The 20,009-nt window shown below is 42.6% G+C and overlaps 1 protein-coding gene across 2 annotated transcripts in view; it reads left to right on the forward strand.

Moving 5' to 3' along the window:
• fam20b (FAM20B glycosaminoglycan xylosylkinase) overlaps positions 1-20,009 on the forward strand; it is a 170,840-nt gene that overhangs the window by 42,789 nt on the left and 108,042 nt on the right. For both annotated transcript variants that reach the window (XM_087990913.1, XM_087990914.1), the window contains one exon: positions 15,050-15,536. In XM_087990913.1, the coding sequence (XP_087847039.1) occupies positions 15,160-15,536 (377 nt within the window). In that variant the 5' untranslated portion in view covers positions 15,050-15,159. The remainder of the gene's footprint in view (positions 1-15,049; positions 15,537-20,009) is intronic.

Genomic DNA, 20,009 nt, shown 5'->3' on the forward strand with positions numbered 1-20,009 from the left:
TATACCTGTTGGACTGTAACCTGGTGTTGTGTGATTTTTAACAATAACCGGAGGGCACAGTTTTAAGTTAAGGCGCAGGTTGTTTGGGAGGTATTTGAGGAAATTATTTTTCACCCAGCGAATCGTGGATATCTGGAACTCTCTGCTGAAAGGGTTGTAAATGCAGGAAGCCTCAAGACATTTAAGAAATATTCACGTGAGCACTTGAAATGCCATAACATATAAAGCTATGGGCCAAATGCTGGAAAATAGGAGTAGAAAGTTGATTGTTGAATGACCAGCGCAGACACAATGGAACGAAAAGCCTGTTTCTGTGCTGTTAAATCTCTGACTCTGATGTTTGTCGATGTATTGATTTGACTTATCACAATTTACTGTATATAGATTAGTTGAGGATTCTGGGTAATCCAAGATGGAGGACGGGAATAATTATGGCTGTAACAGGCTGCTTCTTTTTTGAGGTATTTTAGGTGTTGGAGGTGATTTCCACAAATTCCAGGAGCAGCAATTACTGTTTTATATGCTGTTGCATTGTTTTGGAACTTTGGAGAAAAAAAAAGTCAAAACAACTGCACTTGTAAAAGGGAGAGGAACAGACAAAGGCAGCACATAGTGAGGTCAGTGCAGGAGAGAGAGAAAGAAAGAAACCCGCACTGCTAACTGACACAGCAGTGAACCTGCGTAGTTATTGCCTTTTGCTGCTTAAATTCATGTGTCGCTGGACATCGGTGTGCATCTGGGACAATTAACAAACAATGAAATTCACAACTGATCTTGGAGGAACCTGTTTAGGAGAGGTTACTGCACAGAAACAGATAACTGAATATTTTTAACTGTGGCCTCTCAGAACATCTGCTGTAGTGACTAGAGTGGGTTTGTTCTTGGTTATTTTTTGTTTTATTGAGATATGTCTCTTCATTAAACTTAAAAATATAAGTCATAAGTATTAAGTTAACCTGGAGCAGTGTTTTGTAGAGTAATAAGACAGTATTATTTTCTGGGTGTGTAGATTGGAAGAAGCAAAAATAACCTTTCGTAGAGTGATATGCTCTACTTGTCGGATGTGGGAGTTTAGGGAGAGTTTAAGTGTTACTGAGGATTATATCTGCATTAATTGCTATTGGTTGCAAATCCTATCAGATCAAATGGATCAGTTGGAGAGACAGTTCGAGACAATGAGGAATTTACAAGAGCAAGGGAATGTGATGGATGGCAGTTATAGGAAGGGGGGAAAGTTGCAGATAGAGTTACATAGATGGTAACTCTCTGAAAGTTAACAGCGGTATGCAGGTAGCGCAGGAGTCTTTCGTGGTTATCCCCATTTCAAACAAGTATGCTGTTTTGGAAAATGTAGGGAATGATGGATTCTTAGGGGAATGTAGCAATAACAGCTACGTTTCTGTTATTGAGACTGGCTCTAATGCAATGAGGGGTACGTTGGGTTAAAAGAAATCAATTGTGTTAGGGGACTCTCTAGTCTGAGGCACAGGTAGATGTTTCTGTGGCCAGCAGCGAAAAATCAGAATGGTGTGTTGCCTAGGATCAAGGATGTCTCCTAGAGGATGCAGAATGTTCTCAAGGAGGAGAGGGACCAGCAGGAGGTCATTGTACACATTGGAACCAATAACATAGGAAGGGAAAAGCATGAGATTCTGAAGGGAGAATATTGAGAGTTGGGCAGAAATTTTAAAAGGACATCCTCGAGAGTAGTAATATCTGGATTACCCGGTGCTGTGAGCTAGTGTTGGCAGGAATAGGAGTATAGAGCAGATGAATGCATGGCTGGTGTATGGGAGAAAGATTCACATTTTTGTTCTGGTGTAGAAGTGACCTATACAAGAAGGACAGATTGTGCCTGAATTAGAAGGGGACCAATATACTGGCAAGGAGATTTGCTAGAGCTGCTCAGGAGGATTTAAACTAGTAAGGAGGTGGGGTGGGATCCAGGGAGATGGTGAGGAAAGAGATCAAAGAGACTGGTCCAGTTGAGAAAAGAAGTGAGTCAAACAGGACAGGCAGGGACAAAGCAGAGAACAAGGTAGGACTGATAAATTAAACTGCATTTATTTCAATGCAAGAGGCCTAACTGGGAAGGCAGATAGTTAGGAACATAAGACTGGGATATCATAGCAATTATAGAAATGGCTCAGTGATGGACAGGACTGGCAGCACAATGTTTCAAGATACAAATGCTATAGGAAAGACTGAAAGGGAGGCAAGAGAGGAGGAGAGAGGGAGTGGCGTTTTTGGTTAAGGATAGCATTACAGCTGAACTGAGGGAGGGTATTCCTGTAAATACATCCAGGGAGGTTATTTGGGCTGAACTGAGGAATAAGAAAGGGATGATCACCTTATTGGGATTGTCTTATAGACCCCCTAATAGTCAGAGGGAAATTGAGAAACAGATTTGTAAGAAGATCTCAGTTATCTGTAAGAATACTAGGTTATGGTAAGGGATTTTAACTTTCTAAACATAGACTGGGACTGCTATAGTGTTAAGGGTTTAGATGTAGAGAATTTGTTAAGTGGGTACAAGACAATTTTCTGATTCAGTATGTGGATGTAACTACTGGAGAATGTGTAAAACTTGACCTACTCTTGGGAAATAAGGCAGGGCAGGTGACTGAGATGTCAGTGGGGGGGCTCTTTGGTGCCAGCGATCATAATTCTATTAGTTTTAAAATTGTGATGGAAAAGGATAGACCAGATGTAAAAGTTGAAGTTCTAAATTGGAGGAAGGCTAACTTTGACAGTGTAAGGCAAGAACTTTTGAAAGCTGATTGGGGGCAGATGTTTGCAGGTAAAGGGACGTCTGGAAAATGGGAAGCCTTCAGAAATGAGATGAGAGTCCAGAGAGAGTATATCCTTGTTAGCGTGAAAGGAAAAGCTGGTAGTGAATGCTGGAAATTGAGGATTTGGTTAAGAAAAAGAAGCCAGCGCCACCATTCATTATGATCATGGCTGATCATCCACAATCAATATCTTGTTCCTGCCTTATCCCCATAACCCTTGATTCCACTATCTTTAACAGCTCTATCCATCTCATTCTTGAAAATATCCAGAGACTTGGCCTCCACTGCCTTCTGGGGCAGAGCATTCCATGTATCCACCACTCTCTGGTTGAAGAAGTTTCTCCTGAACTCTTCTAAATGGCCTACCCCTTATTTTTAAACTGTGTCCTCTGGTTCTGGACTCACCCATCAGTGGAAGCATGCTTCCTACCTCCAGAGTGTCCAATCCTTTAATGATGTTATATGTCTCAATCAGATCCCCATATGTCAGGTATAGACTGGATAGATCGAGTGAATCCTTAGAAGAGTATAAAGGCAGTAGGAGTATACTTAAGAGGGAAATCAGGAGGGCAAAAAGGGGACGTGAGATAGCTTTGGCAACTGAAGTTAAGGAGAATCCAAAGGGTTTTTACATGTGCCACTAAAAAGGGTGGTAAGGACAAGCCAGGGCACTATAGACCAGTGAGCCTGACGTCGGTGGTGGGCAAGTTGTTAGAGGGAATCCTGAGGGACAGGATGTACATGTATTTGGAAAGGTAAGGACTATTTAGGGATAGTCAACATGGCTTTGTGTGTGGGAAACAATGTGTCACAAACTTGATTGAGTTTTTTGAAGAAGTAACAAAGGGGATTGATGAGGGCAGAGCAGTGGAACGTGATCTATATGGATTTCAGTAAGGCATTCAACAAGGTTCCCCATGGGACACTGGTGAGCAAGGTTAGATCTCCGGGAATAAAGGGAGAACTAACCATTTGGATGCAAACTGGCTCAAAGGTAGAAGACCGAGGGTGGTGGTGGAGTTGTTTTTCAGACTGGAGGCTTGTAACCAGTGGAGTGCTACAAGGATCGGTGCTGGGTCCATTACTTTTCATCATTTATGTAAATGATTTGGATGTGAGCATAAGAGGTATAGTTAGTAAGTTGCAGATGACACCAAAATTGGAGGTGTAGTGGACAGTAAAGAAGGTTACCTCAGATTACAACAGGATCTTGATCAGACGGGCCAATGGCTGAGAAGTGGCAGATAAATGTGAGGTGCTGCATTTTGGGAAAGCAAATCCTAGCAGGACTTATACACTTAATGGTAAGGTCCTAGGGAGTGTTGCTGAACAAAGAGACCTTGGAGTGCAGGTTCATAGCTCCTTGAAAGTGGAGTTGCAGGTATATAGGATAGTGAAGAAGGCGTTTGGTATGCTTTTCTTTATCCGTCAGAGTATTGAGTACAGGTGTTGGGAGGTCATTTTGCGGCTGTACAAGACATTGGTTAGGCCACTGTTGGAATATTGCGCACAATTCTGGTCTCCTTCCTATCGGAAAGATGTTGTGAAACTTGAAAGTGTTCAGAAAAGATTTACAAGGATGTAGCCAGGGTTGGAGGATTTGAGCTATAGGGAGAGGTTGAATAGGCTAGGGCCCTTTTCCCCAGGAGCTTCGGAGGCTGAAGGGTGACCTTTAAGAGGTTTATGAACTCATGGGGCGCATGGATAAGATACATAGACAAAGTCTCTTCCCTGGGGTGGGGGAGTCCGGAACTAGAGGGCATAGGTTTAGGATGAGAGGGGAAAGATATAAAAGAGACCTAAGGGGCAACCGTTTCATGCAGAGGGTGGTACATGTATGGAATGAGCTGCCAGAGGAAGTGGTGGAGGCTGGTACAATTACAACATTTAAAAGGCAACTGGTTGGCTATATGGATAGGAAGGGTTTGGAGGGATATGGGTCAGGTGCTGGCGGGTGGGACTCGATTGGGTTGGGATATCTGGTTGGTGTGGACGTGTTGGACTGAAGGGTCTGTTTCCATGCTGTGCATCTCTATGAATCTACGACTCTAACTGCAAAGACCTAAAGGCAGAGTTGATCAGAAGCCACATTCTTGTTGGAATAGCCAATGAATACCTGTTAGATTTATTACAGTCAAATGAAAACCTCACCCTGAGGATAAAAAACAATTTATGATCCAGAGGTTCAAAAGCAAATGAGAGCAAACCTCAGAGGTGAAAAAAGCTGTTGTGCAGGTGATCTTCAGCATTAATACAATTCCTAAAGTACACATTCCTGGAAGACATCATTTATAGGAAGACATCCTGTCAGCGCTATGTCGTAGGCAAGTCTGTCAGTGAGATCAGTGCCCTGCAAATAAGACACAATAATTCCAGTGTGAGAAAATTTTTTTTCACAGTGACCAATATGCCAAAGTAGATATTTAACTTTTAAAAGACCTTCTGTCCTTGAAGTGTGGTAGCTTTTAGCAGAAGACAAACCAAACAACTTCCTAGTGGAAATGAAAGACTAGAAAAATACATTCTGTGCCACAGCCAGTTATATCATCATATTAGCAGATAACTAATTTCAATTTAGACACTGGGACAACTGCATCTGTAATGTTAAATAGAATTGTGTGCCTCATGGAAAATTGGAAGTAGCTGCCATCAAGAGATATAGTATAGAGAAAGACTTTCCAAAAATATCCATAGGATTAGGAAGATTTATAATGGTAAAATAGTCCTGCACACCTACAACGTCCTCGTCACCAAAATCTGAGAGCTCGTGTCAAAATTGGGAGACTCCCTCTACCACGAATTCTCACTGACAAGTCATACTTATGGAATCATACCTTAAAATGTCACAGACACTGCCATCACAATCTATGGGTATGTCCTGTTCCACTGATAGGACAGGCCCCAGCAAAGATTGAGTGTGTGTTGCTGGAAAAGCACAGCAGGTCAGGCAGCATCCGAGGAGCAGGAAAATCAACGTTTCGGACTGGAGCCCTTCAGGAATTCCTGATAAAGGCCTCCGGCCCGAAACGTCAATTTTCCTGCTGCTCGGATGCTGCCTGACCTGCTGTTCTTTTCTAGCACCACACACTCAACTCTGATCTCCAGCATCTGGGGACCTCACTGTCTCCCAGCAAAGATTGTGGCAGTGTGGTATATGGTCAGGATTGAGTTGCCTTGGGAGTCCTTAACATTGACTCTGGACACCAGGGAGTCTCATGGTATCAGGTCATACATGGGCAAGGAACATAGAACAATACAGCACAGAACAGGCCCTTCGGCCCACGATGTTGTGCCGAACATTTGTCCTAGCTTAAGCACCTATCCATGTACCTATCCAATTGCTGCTTAAAGGTCACCAATGATTCTGACTCTGCCACTCCCACAGGCAGCGTATTCCATGCCCCCACCTCTCTCTGGGTAAAGAACCTACCCCTGACATCCCCCCTATACCTTCCACCCTTCACCTTAAATTTATGTCCCCTTGTAACACTATGTTGTACCCGGGGAAAAAGTCTCTGACTGTCTACTCTATCTATTCCTCTGATCATCTTATAAACCTCTATCAAGTCACCCCTCATCCTTCGCCGTTCCAATGAGAAAAGGCCTAGCACTCTCAACCTATCCTTGTACGACCTATCCTCCATTCCAGGCAGCATCCTGGTAAATGTCCTCTGCACCCTCTCCAAAGCTTTCACATCTTTCCTAAAATGAGGCGACCAGAACTGCACACAGTACTCCAAATGTGGCCTTACCAAGGTCTTATACAGCTGCAACATCACCTCATGACTCTTGAATTCAATTCTTCTGCTAATGAACGCTAATGCACCATAGGCCTCCTTACAAGCTCTATCCACCTGAGTGGCAACTTTCAAAGATCTATGAACATAGACCCCAAGATCCCTCTGCTCCTCCACCTTACCAAGAACCCTACCGTTAACCCTGTATTCCGCATTCTTATTTGTCCTTCCAAAATGGACAACCTCACACTTGACAGGGTTGAACTCCATCTGCCACTCCTCAGCCCAGCTCTGCATCAAATCTAAGTCCCTTTGCAGCCGACAACAGCCCTCCTCACTATCCACAACTCCACCAATCTTCGTATCGTCTACAAATTTACTGACCCACCCTTCGACTCCCTCTTCCAAGTCATTAATAAAAATTACAAACAGCAGAGGACCCAGAACTGATCCCTGCGGAACTCCACTTGTAACTGGGCTCCAGGCTGAATATTTACCATCTACCACCACTCTCTGACTTCGACCGGTTAGCCAGTTTTCTATTCAACTGGCCAAACTTCCCACTATCCCATGCCTCCTGACTTTCTGCATAAGCCTACCATAGGGAACCTTATCAAATGCCTTACTAAAATCCATGTACACTACATCCACTGCTCTACCCTCATCCACATGCTTGGTCACCTCCTCAAAGAATACAATAAGACTTGTAAGGCAAGACCTACCTTTCACAAATCCGTGCTGGCTGTCCCTAATCAAGCAGTGTCTTTCCAGATACTCATAAATCCTATCCCTCAGTACCCTTTCCATTATTTTGACTACCACCAAAGTAAGACTAACTGGCCTGTAATTCCCGGGGTTATCCCTATTCCCTTTTTTGAACAGGGGCACAACATTCTCTACTCTCCAGTCCCCTGGCACCACCCCCATTGACAGTGAAGACGAAAAGATAATTGCCAACGGTTCTGCAATTTCCTCTCTTGCTTCCCACATAATCCTAGGATATATTCCGTCAGGCCCGGGGGACTTGTCTATCCTCAAGTTTTTCAAAATACCCAACACATCTTCCTTCCTAACAAGTATCTCCTCTAGCTTACCAGTCCGTTTCATACTCTCCTCTTCAACAATACGGTCCCTCTCATTTGTAAATACTGAAGAAAAGTACTCATTCAAGACCTCTCCTATCTCTTCTGACTCAATACACAGTCTTCCACTACTGTCCTTGATCGGACCTACCCTCGTTCTCATCATTCTTATGTTTCTCACATACGCATAAGAGGCCTTGGGGTTATCCTTGATCCTACCCGCCAAAGATTTTTCATGCCATCTCTTAGCTCTCCTCATCCCTTTCTTCAGCTCCCTCCTGGCTATCCTGTATCCCTCCAATGCTCTGTCTGAACCTTGTTTCCTCAACCTTATGTAAGCCTCCTTCTTCCTCCTTACAAGACATTCAACCTCCCTCGTCAACCAAGGTTCTCTCACACGACCATCTCTTTTCTGCCTGACAGGTACATACGTATCAAGGACACGTCGTATCTGTTCCTTGAAAAAGTTCCACATTTCAACGACATCCTTCCCTGACAGCCTATGCTCCCAATTTATGCTCTTCAGATCCTGTCTTGCAGCATCGTATTTACCCTTCCCCCAATTGTAAAACCTGCCCTGTTGCACGCACCTATCTCTCTCCATAACCAAGGTGAAAGTCACAGAACTGTGGTCACCATCACTAAAATGCTCACCCACTTGTCCCAGTTTGTTACCAAGTACCAAATCCAATATGGCCTCCCCTCTGATTGGGCAATCTACATACTGAGTTAGAAAAGCTTCCTGGACACACTGCACAAACACCGCCTCATCCAATCTCCTTGATCTAAAGAGCTTCCAATCAATATTTGGGAAGTTGAAATTGCCCATGACTACTACCCTGTGGCTTCTGCACCTGTCCAAAATCTGTTTCCCAATCTGTTTCTCCACATCTCTGCTGCTATTGGGGGGCCTATGGTAAACACCCAACAAGGTGACTGCTCCTTTCCTATTTCTGACTTCAGCCCATACTACCTCCAAAGGCAGATTCCCCTCGAACTGCCTTTCTGCAGCCGTTATACCATTTCTAATTAGCAACGCGACCCCCCCCCCCTCCTTTTTTACCCCCCCCTCCTAATCTTACTGAATCATCTGTAACCAGGAACCTCCAACAACCATTCCTGTCCCTCTTCTATCTACGTTTCCGTGATGGCCACAACATCGCAGTTCCAAGTACCGATCCACGCCTTAAGTTCACCCACCTTATTTCTGTTACTCCTGGCGTTGAATTATACACACTTGAGCCCATCTCTGTGTCCGCAAGTATTCTCTGTCAGTGCTACCTTCTCCACAGCCTCCCTACATTCTAGGACATCCTGGAAAACAGCTAACCTACTTGCTGGACTACAAGTCTGGATCTCATCCCCCTGCCAAATTAGTTTAACCCCCCCCCCCCCCCCCCAAAGAGTGCTAGCAAACCTACCCCCCAGGATATTGGTGCCCTTCTTGTTCAGGTGCAACCCGTCCTGCTTGTACAGGTCCCACCTTCCCCAGAATGCAGTCCAATTGTCCAAATACCTGAATCCCTCCCTCCTACACCATCCTTGCAGCCACGTGTTCAACTGCACTCTCTCCCTATTCCTTGCCTCAGGGAAGTCTGCTGATGACTATACACTGTCCTCTCTCCGCTGATCCCATTCCGAACAACACTTAGGGCAAATGACATTCGTGCCATACAAATTCCAGGCAATGGATATCTCCAGTAATAGATAATCTAACCATTGTCCCATGACATTCAATGGAATTACCATCACTGAATTCCTCCACTATCCTGGGGTTACCAATGACCAGAAACTTAACTGCACTGACCATATAATCACAGTGGCTACAAAAGCAGGTCAGAGGCTATGAATGCTGCAGGATTAAATCATCTCCTTGTTCCCCAAAACCTATTCTTCATCTATAAGGCACAAGTCTGCATTGTGATGCAAACTGCCTGGAATGAGTGCTACTCTGAATAGCACAAGAAGCTTGACATCATCCAGGCCAAAGCAGCCTGCTTGACTGGCACTACATTCACAAACATCTACTCCCTCTACCACGAATTCTCATTAACAGGAGTGTATATCACCTACAAATATACTTCAGAAATTAATCAAAACTCCTTAGACAGCACCTTCCAAAACCACAAAGTACAAGGGCAGCAAATACGTGGGATGTAGCACAGAGAAAGATGATTGTGGTTGCTGAGGTTCTATCGTCTCAGCATCTCACTGGAGGAGTTCTTCTGAAAGCTGTTCTGGACCCACCTGCTTTCAGCTGTTTCATCAATCACCTTCCGTCCATCCTAAGGTCAAAGGTTTGGGAAGTTTACTGGCACCATTCGTGGCACAGCAGATGCTGATGCATTCAGTGTCCATATGCAGAAAGAACTAGACAACTTCCAGGCTTGAGCTGATGAGTTGCAGTTAATGTTTGTGCCACCAGTGCCATTTAACAACCATCTCCAAGAGACCTCATTATTTCCCCTTGACATTCAGTGGCATTACTACTGTTGAACATCCTACTAACATGATCCTGGAGTTTATCACTGACTAGAAACTGAACTGAACCAATCTTAAAAAATGTCTAAGTACTGTGTCTACAAAAGCAGGTAGGAGAATAGGAATTCTGTAACAAGTATCTCTCAACTTGTCCTTGTTCACCTCCATGTACAAGGTGCAAGTCAGGAGTGTGATGGAGTACTCTCCACGTGCATAGATCGCTGCAGCTCCACCAGTACTCGAGCTCTACATTGTACGGGGCAAAGCATCCCACTTGATGGCCAGCCATTCATCAGCTTCAACATTCCATCATTCACCATCGACACACCATGGCACAAGTGTGTATTATCTAGCAGATGCACTGCAGTAACTCACCAAAGCTCCTTTGATAGTCCCTTCCAAGTCCATAATTATTACCATCTCAAAGGACAAGGGCAGGAGATGCATCTACCATAGCAATTTCCCCTCCAAGATCCACACATTTGTCGCTCTTTCAAAATCCTGTAACTCACTTCCTCACAGTGCTATGCATGTTCCTACACTCCACGGACTGCAATGGTTTAAAAAGGCAGCTCATCACCCTCTTGTCCATGGTGACTAGGGTTTGGCAATAAATGTTGGGTTAGCCAGCAATACCCACAACCTGTGATTGGAAAACAAAATGCAGAACTTGAAGTGGTGCTCTGGAACGCCATCACAATGTGAATCAGTACCATCTGAGTTCTTGATGGGAAGGCACAGTCCTATCGAAGGAATTGCTTCTAGGACTAAATGTTCAAGATTACAAATGTGTATAGGACAGAAGGAAATCCTACGGAACACAACAAGCAAGAAACAACAATAGGAGATAATGTACTCGGAATCTACGGAAACGAAATGAAGGTCAAAGACTATGCTCAGAGAGAGACAAATCGAATGTCTTTTCTGGACTGCACCCAAGGAGGTACATTCAGAAGAAACATATGAAATCGTAATGCAATATATCAAAGAGAGCGAACAGTCACCACAGAGGAGTCACCAAATTTGAAATGTTCGCTTTCTTTCTCTTCCTATAGATGCTACTAGACATGTTGCATATCTCTAGCTTTTTGTTTTTTTCAAATCCACATCGAAATTGAAAAAAGATAAAGGCATACAGTCTAGGTCCCTTTCAGAAGTTTTACATTATCGTCCTCAGTTTATAATACTTCCACATTTTGTATCATCCCCAAAATTCAAATTTTGCCCACGTTTCTGTTACCTGTCACTCAATGTTGTTAGTGTCCCTTTTATATCTTGACTCCTAACTTTGCTCAGTTTTTCTGTTTGCCACTTTATCAAATGCCTTTTGAAAATCTGTATAGACTACATCAAACACATTATAATCACCCTTTCTATTACCATATCAAAACCTTGAAGCAAATTAAAATTAAACATTTTTAATTTGACAAATCTGTACTGGCTTTTTAAGCTTAACACACACTTTTCCGTATGTTGCTGTTTCAAAAAAAGCTCCCAGTACTGGGGTTGGATTGACTGGCTTGTAGTTGCTAGGTTTATCTGTATACACTGTTTGAATAAAGGTGTAACATTTTCAATTCTCCACTTTTTGATTAGATTAGATTCCATACAGCGTGGGCCGAACCATTTTGGGACCATTCCTGAATCTAAGGAGGATTCCAAAATTATGATCAGCGTCTACAGATTTTCCACACTCCGTTTCTTCAGGATCTTTGGATGTATGCCATCAGTGGTTAGCACTGCTGCCTCGCAGCGCCAGGGACCCGGGTTTGATTCCGGCCTCAGGCAGACTGTCTGCGTGGAGTTTGCACATTCTCCCCAAGTCTGCGTGGGTTTCCTCCGGGTGGTCCGGTTTCCTCCCACAGTCCAAAGATGTGCAGGTCAGGTGAATTGGCCATGTTAAATTGCCCATAGTAATAGGTGCATTAGTAGGGAGTGGGGAATGGGTCTGGGTGGGTTACTCTTCGGAGGGTCAGTGTGGCCTTGTTGAGCTGAAGGGCCTGTTTCCAAGCTGTAGGGAATCTAACCTAATCATCTGGCTCTGCCTGCTATATTTTAAGTACAGTCTGCCTGTTTAATAGCTCTTTATTAATTTTTAACCGATTGGTTGTCTCAGCAGCTGCTCTTTCACTACGTTTTTGTCAGCATCATCTTTCTTGGTAATGACAGATACAGTGCACTAATTTAGTGTCTCAGTCTTTGCATAAAGTTGGAGCTTTGCCATTCACGTGAAAAATTTACTTAGGAATGGTAGAAATTTGGAACACCCCTTCAAACTTTTGTGTGCTAATTCAATTGAAATTTGCGAGACTGGGGTAAGATGGTCTTAACTAACTAAATTCTACAAAGGAAACGCAATGAAAGAACTTGAGGCACAGATCATTCATGATTTGAGTAAGCCAGTGAATGACGAGGCTCAAGGAGCCAAAGGATCTATAACTATTAAATCCTCCATCTAGTATTTCTTTGTTTTTCCAATTGAGCTTAGTATTCTTTTACTCGAAACAACAGCCTTGACATTTCTTGTAAGTCTATTGTCCCTCTACTAAAATAGAATCAGGATAACCTAAATATTAAATTCAAAGAGTTTTTTTGCTAATATGATTTTGGTACTGAAGATACAGCCTGAATATACACTAGCACAAAATACAGAAAGCTAGCAGACAGAGGATTGGAGTAAAAGAATAAGGAAGTCTTACAATGACTGTACAAAGTGCTGGAAGACCATATCTGGAATGCTGAGAGTAGTTTTAGCCTTCTAATTTGAGAAAAGATATTATTTCATTGGAGACAGTTCAGACAAGATTCACTGGGATGATTCCTGGTGTGAGGAGGGATTGTTTTATGAGCAAAGGCAAAGATTGGGACTCCACTGACTAAAGTTTGTAAGGATGAAAGGTGATTTCATTGAAACATGCAGCATTCTTAAGGGACTTGACATGTTAAATGCTCAGACAATATTTCTTCTCAAGGATGAATCTAGGACCAGAGGGGATGGTGTCAGAATACAGGAATGCCAATTTAAGACTGACATGAGGAATTTCTTTTGAGGGATGGGATTCTTTGGAATTTCTTGCCACAGAGAGCTGTATAGACAGACTCCTTATGTATATTTAATGTTGATGTAGAGGGACTTAGAGGAATTGAGGGTTAGAGAGAAAGGGCAGGAAACTGGATGTGAGGAATGCCAGATCAGCCATGATCCTACTGAATGGCAGAGCAGGCTCAAGGGGCCTAATCCTTTTCCCATTTCTCTTGGGTATTATAATGCAGAGTCTTATTTATTTTTTTAAAAATGATTTAAAACTTCTTTAGCCTCTTACATGTGAAGCTCTAACAACCATAACAAGTTTTACATTTCAAGGATACTTGGACATAAGTTGCAACAAATAATTTTAACCATGCCAACCTATTGTGTAGTTCAGAGTATTGTACACTGGATGTAGCTGTCAGCTTTCAGATAGAATTCAAACAAGTGATAATTATTCCAGAACCTAAGGATCTTGTTTTTAATTGAATTTTGTTTTCTAGTTTTGTTTTCTTGCTAATTTGCCAGTGGAGGAAGTTGATCAGTTTTGCACATAATGCTGGTGACTGCTTTTGCTCTTTGAGATACAATTGTTGTTTGCCATTTTCTTTGTTGGGCAGCATTGGATATATGTTTTTGATCGAAGTTTGTGCGAAGATTTGTAGCTCGGGTGCTTGTTGCTATGGTTTTGTTCGCCGAGCTGGAAGTTTTTGTTGCAAACGTTTCGTCCCCTGGCTAGGCGACATCATCAGTGCTTGGGAGCCTCCTGCGAAGCGCTTCTTTGATTTTCCTTCGGTGTTTATAGTGGTCTGTCCCTGCTGCTTCCGGTTGGTCAGTTTCAGCTGTCCGCTGTAGTGGTTGGTATATTGGGTCCAGGTCGATGTGTTTGTTGATGGAGTTTGTGGATGAATGCCATGCCTCTAGGAATTCCCTGGCTGTTCTCTGTCTGGCTTGCCCTATGATAGTAGTGTTGTCCCAGTCGAATTCATGTTGCTTGTTGTCTGCGTGTGTGGCTACTAAGGATAGCTGGTCGTGTTGTTTCGTGGCTAGTTGATGTTCATGTATGTGGATTGTTAGCTGTCTTCCTGTTTATCCTATATAGTGTTTTGTACAGTCCTTGCATGGTATTTTGTACACTACATTAGTTGTGCTCATGTTGGGTATCGGGTCCTTCATTCTGGTGAGTTGTTGTCTGAGCGTGGCTGTTGGTTTGTGTGCCATTATGAGTCCTAGGGGTCGCAGTAGTCTGGCAGTCAGTTCCGAGACGCTCCTGATGTATGGTAGTGTGGCTAGTCCTTTTGGTTGTGGTATGTCCTCGTTCCGTGGTCTTTCTCTTAGGCATCTATTGATGAAGTTGCGCGGGTATCCGTTTTTGGCGAATACCTTGTATAGGTGTTCCTCTTCTTCTTTTTGCAGTTCTGATGTACTGCAGTGTGTTGTGGCCCTTTTGAATAGTGTCCTGATGCAGCTTCGTTTGTGTGTGTTGGGGTGGTTACTTTCATATGTTGGTATATTGGGTCCAGGTCGATGTGTTTGTTGATGGAGTTTGTGGATGAATGCCATGCCTCTAGGAATTCCCTGGCTGTTCTCTGTCTGGCTTGCCCTATGATAGTAGTGTTGTCCCAGTCGAATTCATGTTGCTTGTTGTCTGCGTATGTGGCTACTAAGGATAGCTGGTCGTGTCGTTTCGTGGCTAGTTGATGTTCATGTATGCGGATTGTTAGCTGTCTTCCTGTTTGTCCTATATAGTGTTTTTGATTGGGTGCAAATTGATTAAGCTTATTGAGTCTATGAAACACAAATTGAATTTGTCTATTGATTAATTTATTGCTGTCTGATTCAAAATCAGCCACTGTTCTCCTTGTAAGTCATATGCTTTGAAACATTCTGAAAAATACTTCTGTTGACAGTATCTTTCTTTTCTTTCAGGCGTGAAAGTGACAACAGAGTTTCCCTGGAGCTAATATTGGGCTACTGGCACTATTTTTCGTATTGAGATAATTTGTGATACCAGTAACATTCTTAAGTCTGAGGCCACAATGAAGCTGAAACAACGTGTCGTTCTGCTAGCTATCCTCCTTGTTATTTTCATTTTTACAAAGGTGTTCCTGATTGACAACTCAGATTCCTCTGCAGCTAACCGAGAAGATCAGCATTCTTTTCAACGTATGATGGATAAACTCAAGATTGAACTGAATCCAAATTTGGAGCATACGCTGCAATCGCCATGGGAGATAGCAGCACAGTGGGTTGTTCCCAGGGAGGTATATCCAGAAGATACTCCAGAGCTTGGAGCCATTCTACATGCCATGGCCACCAAAAAGATCATTAAGGCTGATGTGGGTTATAAAGGAACCCAACTAAAGGCTCTACTTGTTCTTGAAGGTGGACAGAAGGTTGTGTTCAAACCTAAAAGGTAATGTTAGTATGAACAAAATGCACTGAATTTAATATAGTGTGGAACACCCTGCTATTCTGAAGAAAGTTTCTGATAAAGCACACATTCCTATGTCTTGATACTGCAAGTTAATGGTGGATTTGAACTTATGAATTAAGGGCCATAATAGAACAGTGCCCTTTCAGCCTTCTCTGCCATTTAGTGTGATCATCAGTAATGTAATTCCTCCACAGTTCTGCCTCCCTTCAATAACATTCTACTCTACGTTTGTAAGTTAACTCGTGGAGCTGGAAGTTTTGGTTTCAGACGTTTTGTCACCATAACTTGGTAACATCATCAGTGAGATGGTGAAGCAATGATGTATGTCCTGCCTCTCTATTTATAGGTCTTGGTGTCTTTAGATGGGTGATGTTGTTTATGGTTTTTTTTTTCAAGGGTAGGTAGTTGGGGTCTAAGTCGATTTGTTTCTTGATGGAGTTCTGGTTAGAATGCAACCATGCCTCTAAGAATTCTTGTGCGTGTCTTTGTTTTGTCTGTCTGAGGATGTGTGTGTTGTCCCAGTCACAGTGGTATCCTTCTTTGTCTGTATGTATGGAAACTAGTGATAGTGGGTCGTGTCTTTTGGTGGCTAGTTGGTGTTCATGTATCCTGGTGGCAGGTTTCCTGCTTGTTTGTCCAATGTAGTGTTGTTTTACAGTTTTTGCATGGTATTTTGTAAATGACATTAGTTTAGCTGGTAGTATCTAATAGATCCTTTAGGTTCATTTGTCATTGTTTAAGTTTGTTGATAGGTTTGTGGGCTACCATGATGCCAAGGGGTCTGAGTAGTCTGGAAGACATTTCTGATATGCCTTTGATGTAAGGTAATGTGGCTATAGTTTTTGGTTCTGTTGTGTCAGCTTGTTTGAGTTTCTTTATGAGGAATTGGCAGATTATGTTTACTGAGTACCTGTTTTTCTTGAAAACGTTGTATAGATATTTTTCTTCTGTTTGTAGTTGTTGGGTGCTGCGGTGTGATGTAGCTCATTGAAATAATATCTTGATGCAGTTCTGTTTGTGGGTGTTGGGATGATTGCTTCTGAAGTTAAGTATTTGGTCTATGTTTGTTGTTTTTCTGTGGACGCTGGTTTGAAGCTCTCCATTAATTGTACATTCAACTGTCACATCTAGGAATGGGAGTGTGTTGTTGCTCTCTTTTGTGAATTTTATGCCTATCAGGATATTGTTGATGGTGTTGTACGTTTCCTCTAATTTGTTCTGTTTTGTGATGATAAAGGTGACATCCACGTAGCAGACCCAAAGTTTGGGTTGGATAGATGGGAGGGCAGCTTGTTTAAGTCTCTGCATTATTGCTTCTGCTATGAGACCTGATATTGGTGATCCTATTGGTGTTCTGTTGACTTGTTTGTAAGTTTTGTTATTGAATGTGAAGTGGGTGGTGAGACATAGGTCCACGAGCTTGAGGCTGTTATCTTTGCTGGTGAGGTTGGTGCTATCTGGTGTTTGTGGTCCTGTTTTTTCTAGTAGTGATGCTGGTGTTTCTTTGGCCAGGTCGATGTTAATTGATGTGAAAAGGGCTATAATGTCAAAGGAGACCATTATTTCATCCTCTTCTATTTTGGTGTCTTTGGTTTTCAGGAATTCTCGGGTCCTCTACATGGATTGGTTTGCATCTAAGTAAAATAAACTTTAAATGGAACTCTACACACAACAGAACCAGTGACAGCAAGAATACATATAAACCAAAGCATGAGCAATTAATTCTCTGTTTACAATCTTTGCATTTACATTGAAGAACCCACATGAAATGGGATCTTACCCAGTCTACCTGATTGGCCTTGAAACCTTGGAATCGTCACCAATAGTGCCAAATTTCTCACTATTTATTATCAGTGTACAGATTGCATTCTTAAAATACAATGTTTCAAACTCGAATATGAACAGCAGCAAAATACTTTGTTTCCCATCTAGCAACTAACTTTCTATCTGTGTTGCTAGTCCTTAAACTATATTCATAAACTATAAAAAGAATTATGCTAGTCTTGCTACACCCTTCAAACAAGATTAAAGCCAGTATAATTCAGGGTAAAAAACAATTTATCTTGCCATTGTCTGGTAAAATGAACATTTAAAAAAAGTGCAAATGAGTCATAGAGTCATACAGTGTGGAATCAGATGCTTTAGTGTAACCAGTCCATGCTGACCATGTTAACTAAACTAGTTCCAGTTGCCTGCGTTTGGCCCATATCCCCCCAACCATTCCTATTCATGTACTTATTCAAATATAGAGTCATAGAGATGTACAGCATGGAAACACCCTTCGGTCCAATCCATCCATGCCGACCTGATATCCCAACCCGATTTCGTCCCACCTGCCAGCACCTGGCCCATATCTCTCCAAATCCTTCCTATTCATATACCCATCCAAATGCCTTTTTAAATGTTGCAATGGTATCAGCCTCCATCACTTCCTCTGTCAGCTCATTCCATACACGTACCCCTCTCTGCGTGAAAAAGTTGCCCCTTGGATCCCTTTTATATCTTTCCCCTCTCACCCTAAACCTACGCCCCCTAGTTCTGGACTCCCCCACCCCAGGGAAAAGAATTTGTCTATTTATCCTATCCGTGCCTCTCATAATTTTGTAAACCTCTATAAGGTCACCCCTCAGCCTCCGACACTTCAGGGAAAACAACCCTAGCCTGTTCAACCTCTCCCCATAGCTCAAATCTTCCAACCCTGGCAACATCCTTGTAAATCTTTTCTGAACACTTTCAAGTTTTACAACATCTTTCCGATAGGAAGGAGACCAGAATTGCATGCAATATTCCAACAGTGGCCTTACCAATGTCCTCTACAGCCGCAACATGACGTCCCAACTCCTGTACTCACTACTCTGACCAATAAAAGAAAGCATACAAACGCCGCCTTCACTATCCTATCTACCTGCGACTCCACTTTCAAGGAGCTATGAGTCTGCACTCCAAGGTCTCTTTGTTTAGCAACACTCCTGAGGACCTTACCGTGAAGTGTATAAATCCTGCTAATATTTGCTTTCCCAAAATGCAGCACCTCGCATTTATCTGAATTAAACTCTACCTGCCACTTCTCAGCCCATTTGCCCATCTGGTCACGATCCTGTTGTAATTTAAGGTAACCTTCTTCACAGTCCACTACACCTCCAATTTTGGTATCATCTGCAAACTTACTAACTGTACCTCTTATGCTCGTATCCAAATCATTTATGTAAATGACAAAAAGTAGAGGACCCAGCACCATACCTTGTGGCACTCCACTGGTCACAGGCCTCCAGTCTGAAAAAAAACCCTCCACCACCACCCTCTGTCTTCTACCTTTGAGCCAGTTCTGTATCAAAATGGCTAGTTCTCCCTGTATTCTGTGAGATCTAACCTTGCTAACCAGTCTTCCATGGGGAACCTTGTCGAACACCTTAATGAAGCCCATATAGGTCACATCTAACGCTCTGCCCTCATCAATCCTCTTTGTTACTTCTTCAAAAAACTCAATCAAGTTTGTGAGACATGATTTCCCACGCACAAAGCCATGTTGACTATCCCTAATTAGTCCTTGCCTTTCCAAATACATGTACATCCTGTGTGCTCACTGGTCTATAATTCCCTGGCTTGTCCTTACCACCCTTCTTAAACAGTGGCACCACGTTAGCCAACCCCCAGTCTTCCGGCACCTCACCTGTGACTATCAATGATCCAAATATCTTAGTAAGAGGCCCAGCAATCACTTCTCTAGCTTCCCACAGAGTTCTCGGGTACACCTGATCAGGTCCTGGGGATTTATCCACCTTTGTGTTTCAGGACATCCAGCACCACCACCTCTGTAATATGGACATTTTGCAAGGTGTCACCATCTATTTCGCTACTTTTGATATCCTCAATATCCTTTTCCACAGTAAATACTGATGCAAAATACTCGTTTAGTATCTCCCCCCATTTTCTGCGGCTCCACAAATAGGCTGCCTTGCTGATCTTTGAGAGGCCCTAATCTCTCCCTAGTTATTCTTTTGTCCTTAATGTGTTTATAAAAACCTTTTGGATTCTCCTTAATTCTATTTGCCAAAGCTATTTCATGTCCCCTTTTTGCCCTCCTGATTTCCCTCTTAAGTATACTCCTACTTTCTTTATACTCTTCTAAAGATTCACTCGATCTATCCTGTCTGTACCTGACATATGCTTCCTTCCTTTTCTTAACCAAACCCTTAATCTCTTCAGTCATCCAGCATTCTCTATACCTACCAGCCTTTCCTTTCACTCTGACAGGAATTTACTTTCTCTGAATTCTCGTTATCTCATTTCTGAAGGCTTCCCATTTTCCAGCCGTCCCTTTACCTGTGAACATCTGCCCCCAGTCAGGTTTTGAAGGTTCTTGCCTAATACCTTCTAAATTGGCCTTTCTTCAATTTAGAACTTCAACTTTTAGATCTGGTCTATCCTTTTCCATCATTATTTTAAATCTAA

This window comes from Chiloscyllium plagiosum, unplaced genomic scaffold (assembly GCF_037043375.1).
Source record: "Chiloscyllium plagiosum isolate Xiang-an unplaced genomic scaffold, Cpla_swu_hap1 HiC_scaffold_9, whole genome shotgun sequence".
Lineage (NCBI taxonomy): Eukaryota > Metazoa > Chordata > Chondrichthyes > Orectolobiformes > Hemiscylliidae > Chiloscyllium > Chiloscyllium plagiosum.